General features: G+C 39.6%; 1 protein-coding gene across 1 annotated transcript in view; it reads left to right on the top strand.

Moving 5' to 3' along the window:
* grid2 (glutamate receptor, ionotropic, delta 2) overlaps positions 1-12,693 on the top strand; it is a 475,468-nt gene that overhangs the window by 447,880 nt on the left and 14,895 nt on the right. The window contains exons 19-20 of the mRNA XM_042488775.1: positions 246-262; positions 5,975-5,997. Of these exons, the coding sequence (XP_042344709.1) occupies positions 246-262; positions 5,975-5,997 (40 nt within the window). The remainder of the gene's footprint in view (positions 1-245; positions 263-5,974; positions 5,998-12,693) is intronic.

The following is a 12,693-nucleotide window of genomic DNA, read 5'->3' on the forward strand; positions in this document are numbered from 1 at the left end:
TTGACTTCTGTCTGTTGTTTATCATAGTTCAGCTTGATAATCTGTTCCAGTTCAACCACACACTGTGTCTTAATGGTGTTTAATTGAAAACTTTGTTGACTAAGTGTATGACATTGAACCCGGTGAGCGCTAATTGGAATAATTAAGCTTTGTAAACTTTATTTGAGGGACCAAAGACTCATGGGTAAATGACATCTCTTACCCCATTCCTTGAGCTTCAGTATAGTGACACAGTTAATTTAAAGGGCAACATGGTAGCTCAGTGATAAGCACTGACTGACGCCTCACGGTCTTGTGTTTGAACATTGATGCATCTTGTTTCCTTGTGGCGTTTCCATGTCCCTGCCATGTTTGTTTCATGTGTCGATTAAAGCTCCAACAGTTAATTGATTTATCAATTAGAGGTCAACTATTAAATTCATCAGCAACTAATTTAATAATTGCTTAATAGGTTTGAGTAATTTTTAGGAAAAAAGCACCTGATTTTAGCTCCTTAAATATGAAATTTTCTGGTTCTTGACTCCTCTATGAAAGGGAAACTGAATATCTGGGTATGGACAAAAGGAGACATTTGAGCATGTTATCTTGGGCTTAAGGACTCTAATTGACCCTTCTTTTTTTCTTTACTTTATAGACCAAACAACTAATCAATTCATCGAGACAATTATTGTCCAATTAACAGACAATAAAAATGATAATAGCTACAGCCCTAGTGATGGGTCTATAATGAGACAGTGGGCCCGGGGGCACCAATATGCAAAGGGCCCCACCTTCTCTCCTACACAGAAGCAAACCAAAAAAACAGACTTTGTGATGATATCAGGGGGGTGCATATCTTTGTAGTTGCCATGCTTTTTTGTGATTTTGTGTCACTTTGAGGTCATTTTGTGTCTTGTCATTGTGTCTCTCTTTGAGGTTGTTTTGCTTTTTTTCCTTCTATATCTCTTTTTGCAGTTCCTTTCAGCTCTTTGTGGTCTTTTTGTGATCCTTTGATATCATTTTAGTCTCCTCCTGGTCGGTTTGTATTAATTTGAGTTCTGTCTGTCTTTGAGGCCTGTCCCTGGTTAGCCGTTCATTAATCCATCCATGGCACTAGTGGTGACCAGTGTCTCCATGCCTTTCATGGAGTGCATGTTGGGATAGTTCCTCAGGAGGCCCAAATGTGTTTATCTGTCGATATGGGCCATGCTTCTGTTTAATGTTGCTCTCACTGAATAACGACTTTGCTTTTAGTTTCTTGTGTCATCAAAGTAGTGTTGCATACAATAAACTTGCTCAAACAACAAAGTTTTGCACCACAGAATTCCCATTTTATAACCATCATCATAGTAATGATATGTTGACTTCAGCCCATCACAGCTCTCAAAACCCCCAGTCAGTGTTGCACACCTCATACTGAGGAATTAAGCAGCTAAAATCCCAGCTGTTCTCCTTTAATATGCACCCAGCTTTAGAAATTTTGCCAATATCCAACCAGGTTGTACACACTGTAACTGCGAGATAGAGGCCAGCATGTTATCTCTGCCACTAAAATGAGGCAGTGAAAATACCCGGTCTACGATGAGGAAGGTCACTGGAGAAACCTCTGGTTCACTGTTTTTATATCTGGCACCAAAATAAACCAGCTCAAAAGCAAAATCAAATATGCACCACCAGTGCCGGAATAATATTTCTTCTGTCTGAGACGACTCCAGCAGTCTGTGGTTGAATAAACAGTATTTTCAGGATGTGTGGCTGTGGGTCAGTGTTCTTCACTCTCAGCCTCTCTCTGCTTTTTATTTACTAAAACACATAGAATAGAATAATCAGGAGCAGGTGCACTTTGCTGACTGAGTCGATGCTGCTCAGTCCTGACTACACTTTACTGGTGAATAAATTTGGACAAATAAACCAAGTGACTGCAGCGCAGGTCAGTTTGTAGCTGATCTTGTGCCTCTTTTAGATACATTTTTGACAGGTTCGGCTCGTTCCTCGAGGCAGGTCACATAGCGCAATGATGTAATAACAATAATCTGATGCTTTATTGATTTTCTCTCGTCCCTACGGGCAGGTCAGAAATCCGGTTCAGCTTGTGGTGATTTAGCATCTAAGGATACTTCAGTGGGTCGTTTGCTGACATGGGTGCTTGAGCTTGGCTCTCGAGTTGAAGGCTGGCCTCCCTAATCACTGTCACTCTCACCTACCCACAGTAACTGAAATACCTGCGGCCACATAAAGTTTCTCCTTGAATAGCCTGCTCACTGTACTTGTTTTACTGCACATATTTTTGTGAATGAATGCATATTAATGATTTTTTTTGTTGTTGCATTCATCATAGGAAACTAAAATTATTTCAAATTTTCTCAGTCAATAACCAAAAAAAGTATAGTCTAATACTAAGTAATAGTGTGAAGCGCAAGGCTTATTTTTTGCATATCCTATATCAACCAAAGGATAACACAGAATAACAGCAATTCCAAAGAAAGAAAATAAATGAATTAATAAAACAAAATATATACTCTAATAACTATAACTATAATTCTTAATTATTCTGCATGATAATCAATCCTGAATTATTTTACACTATAAACATTACACAATATAATTTCTTTTCTTTGTATGCTTTTTTTTAGTACTCTAAGAGTATGGAGAGTGTAGAGGCCCGGAAAGACTAACTTACGTTTCTGTGGTCAAGCAAAAGGACTTTGCTGTTTGCTCAGCTCTGGGAACCATACATGAACATCAAAAAAGGCAGAAAATGTCGGCCTTACCTGAACAGAAATTGCAAAAAAATGTAGGGAACTATTTTTCATTTATCGGTTTTCTATCTGATATCTGTGCAAGTAGAGTGTGTGAGTGTATGTAGATGTACACATTTGTGTAATGTAAGTTTAGATTCAAACTGTTGTATTGTTGCCATATGTTTCTTTGATGTTTTTCATAACATAAGAAAATGAAAATAGCCATACTAGCAGAAAAAAAAATTATTGTCTGTTTAATCTCATCTCAGTGTATCGTTGTGTCCCTTTTTTACAACAAGCATTGCAATCAAAATTGCTAGTATGCCGATGTTTTGATAGCTAGCTAGTTGACATTACATTGTTATTGCTGATTTTTTGATGGCATATAACTACCGAAATGTAACTAAACTCCAGCAGCAAAGTTGATGAAGTTGATGAAGCACCACTTTTTTAAAATTTGATGCCTCGTTTGATTGATTGATAGTGTGAAACTTGAGTTGTGTGCCATGACAACTACAAAAGGCTGGATGTTTCCCATGCAAGAGAAATCACCACTGCAGTAGACAGCATATTTGCAAAGTCCGGCAACATGTCGGTTAACATAAATGCCAGCATAGAGATGATGTAACAGTGTAACAGTGTCTTGAAGGATTCTCAGTTTTATAGCGGAAGTTATGAATCACTACCCCTTATAAATCTGTTGCGATGGGCAAGGAAGCACTCGAAAACAAGTGGTAGGGGTGAAAGTACGACATGGGATTGGGTCTAAATCACACATTCTCTCAGTGTTTGAACTCTTACAGCAAGCTATTGACCCTGCAGTCAACCGAACTGCAGCAAAACTACTTAACTACTTTTTGACTTCATAAGATGAACATTATTCTCCTTCATGTTTTCCATTGAGGCTAACACCAGCGAGGCAGCCAGTGTTCTTATTTAAGAAACTAACAGACAACTGTCGTCTCAGAGCAACAAACTCATTTTAGCTTAACACCACTGTGTCTCTTATCCCCTCTTCATCTGCCCCCCAGTCTGCTCATTTTATTTGACATTCTTCCTCTGTTCACTCATCTCATTATTTGTCTTTTTCTCCTTTCTTTACTCCTCCACAGCTCTACTCTCCTCCCCTGTCTCCCCTACTTTCTCGCCTGCACTTTCCTTTCCTTCATTGTATGACTTTGTTGTCAGCCATCCATCTAGACTGAACACACTGCCAGGTTTTTTTGTACTCCCCTCACATTTTGCTCACTCAATTTTCCATCTTCCCTTATTCTCAGACTCACTCACGTCTCTTTCCCTTCTGACTTCACATTCTCTCTCCACCTCTCACCTCACTGCAGCTTCCATTTTTCACTGTCTGCAACTTAAAATTGTGTTTGCTACAGGGGTGACAGGAGAAGAATATTCGTATAAAAGAGCAAGACTGTTGTAGTTGCTGCAGACATATTCCACTGTTCCTCAGACGGCAGTATGCTCCTCTGTGACGCACTATGCCTCAACACCAGAAACATTTAAGAGGTCTAGCCAACCAGTTCTGAAATCTGCTGAACTGTTTCACATTATGCCTGATCATCTAACCCACACCACTCTGCATTTTAACTGGCTACAGCTGCAGTAAAACCTGCTACTGAGGGAAAGAGGAGCCTGGGATATATAATCAGTATTTATAGGGGCCTTATGGATGGACTGAGGGAAGACTGCAGAATCAACACAATATATGGAGTTACAGTGCATTTAAAGGGGCAATAAGTGAGATTTTTACTGTCTCATAGCAGAAAATAGCCGTAATACATCTTGAGGGGATTGATAGCCGAGTTGATCAATACCAATGACTCAACGATCAGTTCGCCAGGTGCTGAGATAACAGGCTTTCAAAACTCACTTTGGAGCCCGTTGTCTCTGTTTGGCCCCACCATCCATTTGAGTTAGAAATACACTCCCTGTACCCCAGCAGTGGTGCAGCAGCACAGTGTGAAATCTTTTAACAGTCCATTTTCACTCCAGTAGGGGTATCATTTATAACATTAGAGTCTGCTCATTAAAACTGTTACAAATAGATGTTGCTGTCAAATGAAGTCAAATAAATTCCTAAAAGCCTACTTTTTGGGTGATACAGGGAACACCTGTCTCCCCTATTTTAACGTGAAGCATTTTTGTTTGGAAGGAATAACATCCACATCTTTGGTAAGCTACAAGAAATATATATATATATTTTTTAATTTATGTATTTTTATGTTTTTGTTTTTTTCCATTTCTTCTTTGTCCAATTGTCTTCACATTGATGTACATATAAAAGCATGAGAATGCAGTATGTATGCATTTGTGTGTAGATAAAAGACTTTTTTTATAACCATATAACCTCATCCCCCCCTACAAACACTTATCATTCCGATCTCACTCACAGACACACACACACACACACACACACACACACACACACACACACACACATACATCCATCCATCCATCCATCCATCTGTGGACACATTTTTGCTATCTGTTTTTTTCCCCCATATTTCCACATTGCTGGTATACCCGTCGCCGTTGTTTCGCTCGTAGTTTGTTTTGTTTTGTTTTGCGGTCATCACCAAATCACATGATTAAAAAAAAAACTTACACAAAAAGGGAAAAAGAAAATCACTGGTTAGGATCAAGAAAACTGTATTCTTACATGTGAGATGTAAAGACATCTCAAGAAGCGACACATTTCTAAAAAAAAATAAAATAAAATAAATTCTGTAGTTCAGTTTATCAGGAATTAATAATAATGTTTTTATTTATTTTGTTTCAGATATTTAATGTAAAAGTAGTATGTGTTTAAGTTAGAATTTGAGCTTTGATTCTTTTAGCTACAATTTTTCGTTTTTGTTTTTTACTGTGGTATGGAATAAGGTAATGAAATCCATGGAATTTATATATATGGAATTTATATTTATATTTCTGGTCTCGTGACATGCCGAGTGAGTGGTGTGAATCTGTGTCTGTGCATCTGTTCACACTCTTCTATTCTTGGGAGGACCTTCACCCACGTTTTGCATTCCCTATAACCCCTAAAGCCACTTAACCATCACAACTACATGCCAAACCACAGTCTTTACACTAACCTTAAATCAAGTTTTACTCTTAACCAAAAAAAAAACAAAAGTCTTAAAAGTGAACAACCATTTGGAAAAGTGATCAAACTGAATTTCTTACTGCAAAAACTGTCCTTGCTCTGAAGGTCTTAAACTCATATAGATTGATTTGTGCAGGAGCACATGTGTGTGTTTCTCCAAAGGTAAAAAGGTGACAACAAATGAAAGAGAATTAGTTGTTAGTTGTTGTTAGTAAGTAGTTGTTGTCTTTTCTGCCTTTCTATTGTGTAAATGCTCATCTTTTTAGGCTTAAAAATGTGTCCACTCTGCATTATATGTGACCATATCTACCTTCCTGTGATACTCAGTGAGTCACTTTCTCTCTTGCTCTCTCTCTGCCTCACAGTGTGTGATCTCAGTATTATTTACCATCAATGTGTTTTGTCACCTGACAGAATTCGCAGCGGTCTCTCATCTCTTACATTTTTACTTTTCCACCCTACCGTCTTTTCTTGAAGTCTTTTGTCCCTCGCTCCTTTATCCAAATCACTATGGCGTTCTTTCTTTTTCGGCTTGAGTCAACTAATTATGTGTGATCATCCCACCATCAAGGCTGCTGCCAAAGAGTTACCATGGCAACATCTAGTCCACGCAGTAATGGCCACTGCAGAGAGAACAGGGAAGGCAGAGACAGTGTGCACACACACAGACTAACACACACACACACACACACTCAAAAGCGCACAACAGTTACCCTACCACCATACAAGCAACACTTGCTCATTTGCTTTAGCAGCCAGTGGGAGTGTTTAAGTCATTATAGATCTTCCCAGTCAAAGTTAACAATCTTGAAGCGAGGTGATAATTCGTTACACACACACACAGTGTTAATGCAGCTCACAGCTCACCAGCTGTTTCATAGACATACCCACAGACGCAGGAAGATGAACAGATGCATACACACCTACAATACAATAAGACACTGTTATAAAGACAAACATGTCATGCTGTGCATACACTTAAACACAGGACAGCTGTTTCCCACTAAAAAAGGCCACATAGACACAAAAATTACACTTGTTCTGTTGTTACATTTCACCTGTCACACACTCTACTCCACTGCAGCTGACAACGACATTGAACCCCTCACGTATATACTGACACAAAAATGCATTCAAATATATGTTAACATGTAGTCATAAACAGTATAGCAACCCCTGTATATGTATACAATGCAGGACACTAATACCTCTACCGTACATTCTGCAATAATATGTAGTGGATGCTATTTTTAGTGATTAAAGTGATCTATTTCCCGATACCTCAGGCAGCAGTGTTCTGACTGATGACGCCTGGAGCAAAAACACTAACACGCCCCGAAGGAAGAAAAACTAAGAAACACATCTAAGTGTACACTCCCTCAGTTCTATATTCTACAAATTCAGACTGGAATTAAAGCAAAAAAAGTTTTTGGATAACTGCGCGGGGAAGCGCACACTGCTGTGGGGAAAATAAATTAGTTGTCAGATTTCCTCTCCTGTGCTTTACCATGAACTCCATCAAACTCTCTGTAATGTTGTGATCCTTCATGAGGACATAAAGACCATGACACACACACACACGCGCACACACACACACACACACACACACACACACACACACAGACACACACTTTAATTAGCTTCTCATAGCTCTCATTATGTCAGTTTGTCATTGTTTCAAACAATCTTTGTATTACAGAATCGCAGTGTAGTTTTAAGTGACTCTGCTTTTGCTGCTTGTGCACACGTTCGCTTTGTGTTGCTGTGTGTTTGCACATACGTGTGTGCACAGGCAAATTTTTGTTTTCCAGGGAAGATGTGTTTTCTTTTGGTGAGACAGCGACAGATAAATTAGGGATCTAGACAGATGGTGTACTGCAGGAAACCTTTGACTCAACCCGTGTTTTTGTCAGGCAGCTCACGGTGGCCTTTCATCCCTCCTGTCAGCCATGGGATGGAGATAAATGAATCGCAGCGGTAAACCACTTTTTTGTTTAAAAATGATCATCGCCGTGCTCACTTTTTCTCTTAAAGTTGAAGTATTCCTCGTTCAGTAGCTACCACGAGTTAACAGAGATCTCTTCTAGGCTTGTTGGTAACTGATTTTATATGTGCGAGGCGTCCTGAGCATGCTTAACCTTAAGTGACCAAGCACTAGATGGATACATTTTAGCATTAGGACTGAGGCAAGCTCATATTACATTTATGAAGCATTATGTCTGGATTGCCATCATATTTTAAAAGGCCCTGTAGTGTTGCATGTAAGCATCTTCCTCTTCAGTTGTGTCTTGTACCATCTGTCCAAACTCAGACACGCCCTGGTATATATGTGTTAGGAAAAACATGACAGCAGGCATCTCATAATATTACCAGCATGGTCGTCATTTCTATCCTCTTTAAATGAGTGTATCTTTTTTCCTGTCTGTGGGCGGGATAAGGGCAACTTAACCTCAATGAGATAAATGTAAGGTAAATGTGAATGTAGCCATTATGCGTGTGTGTGTTCTTGTGAGTGCATGTCAGTGTTAGGATTTGATTCAAGGGCCTATCAGGGAAGCAGCTTTTGCATAACTCTGATAGGCCAATTAGTGCAGAATGATAGATGATGAGCGTCACGGGCAGACAGGGTCGTAATAGAGGAGAGAGAGAGAGAGCACTCTGTCCTGAATCTCAAATCTGTTCCTCTCTGTCCTCCCTCAAATTTACATGCAGCTTAGTCACATCCTAGTAATTCCTCTGATGAAAGTCTCCTTTTGAAATTGTTGTTTTTATATGTTTTGATCTGTCTGATCTTTGATCACGTTTGGGAGTAAGCCTTTTAGTTATTCTTTGTTGTTTTGTTTGGCATCCTTTTGATTGTCTATAGTAGGGTTGGAAAAAGTTGGCATTTAGTGAGTCTTTGAATTAATAGTTGAAAATCATATCTTTGATTTGTGGATGTATGCAATATTTATATTTATATATCAGTTTTCTATATGATATTTGACAATTGCATGCATGTGGCATCGCTGTTCTCTCTGCACGGAGAGACATGTTATAGTAATGACCTTTTTGAATGTTTATTTGATTACCCCCAAAGGTCAACAGTAAACTCCTCTTGTAAAATTGTGTCACAAAGGCATTTACTGTCTATAGTAATTATGTTCACACGTGTTTAAGTTCATGAAACACAAAAATGTCTCTGCTTATTTACACTCCTTTAAGTGCCGCACAGAAACCTATGTGACATGACATTTGTGACACGTACAGTAAGAACAGTCAACTCACGAGCAGAGATAACAGGCGGCAACTCACAACACAAAGCATGCCTCTTTTTCTCGATTGACATGAAAAGACATCAAGTCGGACAAGAAATCTTTAGAAGTTGGTTCAATTCCAAACAAGAAATGATGAAATATTTTGACAAAACATTGCCTGGCGTCTTTGATAGGTGGGATCGCTCTTATTCCATCTCATTAGTTTGTGTGTAATCCATCTTTCTCCAAAGCCATCTGTCAGAGTGCAGGCTTGTTTTTGCGTGTGTGTGTTTGTTGTCAAAGTGACAGATAAAAAGGTCACTACTGTATGAAAGGCACAACACTTCTGTGAGGGGAAAAAAAGCTTGTTTTGACTTTCAGAAACAGTGATTCTTCTGTGATGCTGTCATCAGCTGAGAACCAACTTGTTAAGATGCTGTTATATTTTGATTAAACACAGGTACTGTTCAAAAACCTCATCTTAGCCATGTCACCTTGCATATCAACAGTGTGCCCTACATGCAACAGCAAAGTGTTTTTGCGCTGTTTCTCCTCCAGCAATCAGCAATTTAGTTCTTGGATGGGCATATTCACAAAGAATAGTTTGGTGCCGCTGACAGAACCATGCATTTCACATCAAATGCAAACACTATCTACCCCGTCTCGAAGTCCAGTTCACAAAAGGTATAGCACCAACAATATTACAGCACAAACGTGGCCATAAAGTTTTGCTGCTGGGTGCAATCTGTTCTTTTTTGGGTCTGACTGCAATTATCCACATGGCAAAGTATAAATGTTGCTTTTGTGCCAAGAACACAGTAGGCAGAGCAATGGCAGGGAGAAAAGAAAACTGAAATTTTCACTGCGAGCTACAGGTCCTGACCGACAAGGAGGAGAGGGATCCCAAAACTTCAGGCAAGGACTTTAAACATGACAGAAAGAGTCTGTTTTGGGTATTTAATATTCCAGTCTGTCAGTGCTGTTGGTGCTGTGTGTGGGCATGACACCCTGTTATAAACACACTTTAGTTAACACCAACTTTCTGAAGACGATAATGATTTCACTGTAACTGTGTGTGGGTATTAGTGCTGATCTTTGTGAATTGGACCGTTTTTGCAATGAGGCTTATTTGCATAGAACTTTGCGCCAATTGTATGCATATTACACAAAGACAGTATAAATAATGGACGCAGGCTACAGTGAGGTCACACAGGCTGGTTTGTTGACTCCCGTTTTCAAGCCTCAAATCTGGCATTTTGGCCATAGCCATCTTTTTTGAGCCAGAAGTGACCATATTTGGGCGAGAGTCTGATGCTGTGGAGGAGCGAGGGGTGGATCTGACTGAGAAGGCTAGGACACTGTTGGCAGACAACCTGTCACTCAAGCCAGCCCGCCCTTGAATTTGTCATGGATGTTTGGATTAGCTATAGAGCCCAAAACATATTTTTTTGTTTCAGGTTGATAACATGATTATTTATACTGTCTAGTCGGGTATCCTAACATAGGGATCAACTGGAATTTACCAGCCTCAAGTGGCCATTCCATGAACTGCAGTTTTTGATACTTCTGCGTTTGGGTCATTTCTTTCAGGCTTGGAGGTCAACAGATCAGTATCACTTTTCTTGTGCTGTATTCAGATGCCTTTCTCAAGCTTTTTTGCTCTTTGAAACCTGAGCAAATTAGTTTGATTTCTTTCAAAAGCATGGGGGGAAAAAAAACAAGGACCAACTTGGCAAGAAATGTTCCACAAATTGCATGAATTTAGTAACGTGACAAGAAAATTACCTAAAAGTAGTAGTTTATAAAATTATCCAAAATAGGGCCCACAAAACATTGTTTATAATAATAATTATTTTATTTTTTAAACGATATTACAAAAAATATTATAAAATATATAAAATAAATGGGGGCAGCACGGTGGCGTTGTGGTTAGCACTGTTGCCTCACAGCAAGAGCCTCCCTGGTTCGAAACCCGATTGGAACGGGGTTCGGTCCGTGGGCGGACATGCAGGTCAGGTTGATTGGTGACTCTAAATTGCCCTTAGGTGTGACTGTGAACGTTAAAGGTTGTCTGTCTGTATGTGTCGGCCCTGTCATGGTCTGGCGACCTGTCCAGGGTGTACTCCGCCTGATGACAGATCCCCCCCGCGATCCTTATGAGGACAAGTGGATACGGAAAATGAATGAATAAATGATAAAATAAATAATGTTAATTTCCAGCACATTTTAAGGTCATTAATCTTAATTTGCCTAATTTTAGGCAATTTCTTGGAAAGGTGAAAGAAATTTCTTAGGTTTCAAAGGGTTAAGTGCATGTAAATAGCACAGGAGCACCAAGATGCTATATGCTTGGCAGTGCAGTAAGTGGTGCATTTCAACCCTTTGTGGGTGCTTTAAGAATCACAAAGTTTCTTTTTGTCTTATTTGTGCAGATTTAGCAGCCCACAAAGCTGTGCCATCCGTATGCAAAGAGAGTCAGGAGTGCACGGAGAGGTCAAGCATGAAGCAGTTTCATTGGCACAAGCCCTGTGTTAAACAGAACAATATTACAGTCCAAAAGTAACTCAGTAACATGTTTGAAAAAAAAGGAGTAGGGCCCATTGCGCTTCTGAAAAAGAACAGATGCGATATTGTTGTGCAATGAGGGATTTCTACACTGACTACCTCTTCTTCATGCCAGTAGAGTGATAACCAGGGCGTACAACTAGGCCATTGCCGCTACTATACTACTGCTGAACATTGTTGCAGATCAGTTTGATTTAATTTGTTTTGAGTCAATGTTTCATATCATCTACACAAAGACTTATCTAATCTTGGCACTAATCTGTGCTGATCAGAGCCAAACAATCCCACTTTCAAACCGGCAGTTGGTGGACACGATCTTGTATTAGAATGAATGTCGGTGGATTTGCTGTTCAAATTAGTTTTTTATTCTCGTATTGTCTCTCGTCTTCTCTTTTCTTTTCTTCTCTTTTCTCTTCTCCTCTCCTCTCCCTCTCTCGCCCATACAACTGCCATTTTAACCATTTACTTCTTCAGTCCCAGCAGCTCAAAAGAGCCCTGAGAGTGATAACTGACTGTCCCTAAATGAGAGTGACGTGGTTATAGAGCGACATGCTGAGGCTGTTTAGCTGATTTACATTGAAATGAGCCATGTTTTTTCTGGTTATAGTGGATGAAATTAATTATGTAAACTGTCTGCAGGGCCCATTTGCATTCCTTGATTGATTTCAGTCTGTTTTGTGTATTCCGCATGAGCAAAACTGAAGATGAGAGATGGGCACTGTCACTCATGTCAGCTTGTTGTCATTGAAATTGCAGGAGGGGCTTGCCCTCAGGAAGTTGTGCAGATAATTGCAAACATCTGTCTCTATTTACACATGTATGAATCCTGTTTAAGTTTGCTCTGACATGCATGCAGTCACGTTTGTGACTTTGTTCACTTCTGAAAGTGTGTCTACACTGTTGGTGTCAATCAGTGTGGTAGCTTAGGGATTATTTGCATCTATTTGTCTTCTGTGTTAGTATGTATTTGCCTGTGAGGGAGGTATATGCATAAACACGCACACACACACGCATTCCCACGTTGCCTTTTTCGTCTTTGTCTCTTCATTTCCCCGTG

This window comes from Plectropomus leopardus, chromosome 6, assembly GCF_008729295.1.
Source record: "Plectropomus leopardus isolate mb chromosome 6, YSFRI_Pleo_2.0, whole genome shotgun sequence".
Taxonomy (NCBI): Eukaryota; Metazoa; Chordata; class Actinopteri; order Perciformes; family Serranidae; genus Plectropomus; species Plectropomus leopardus.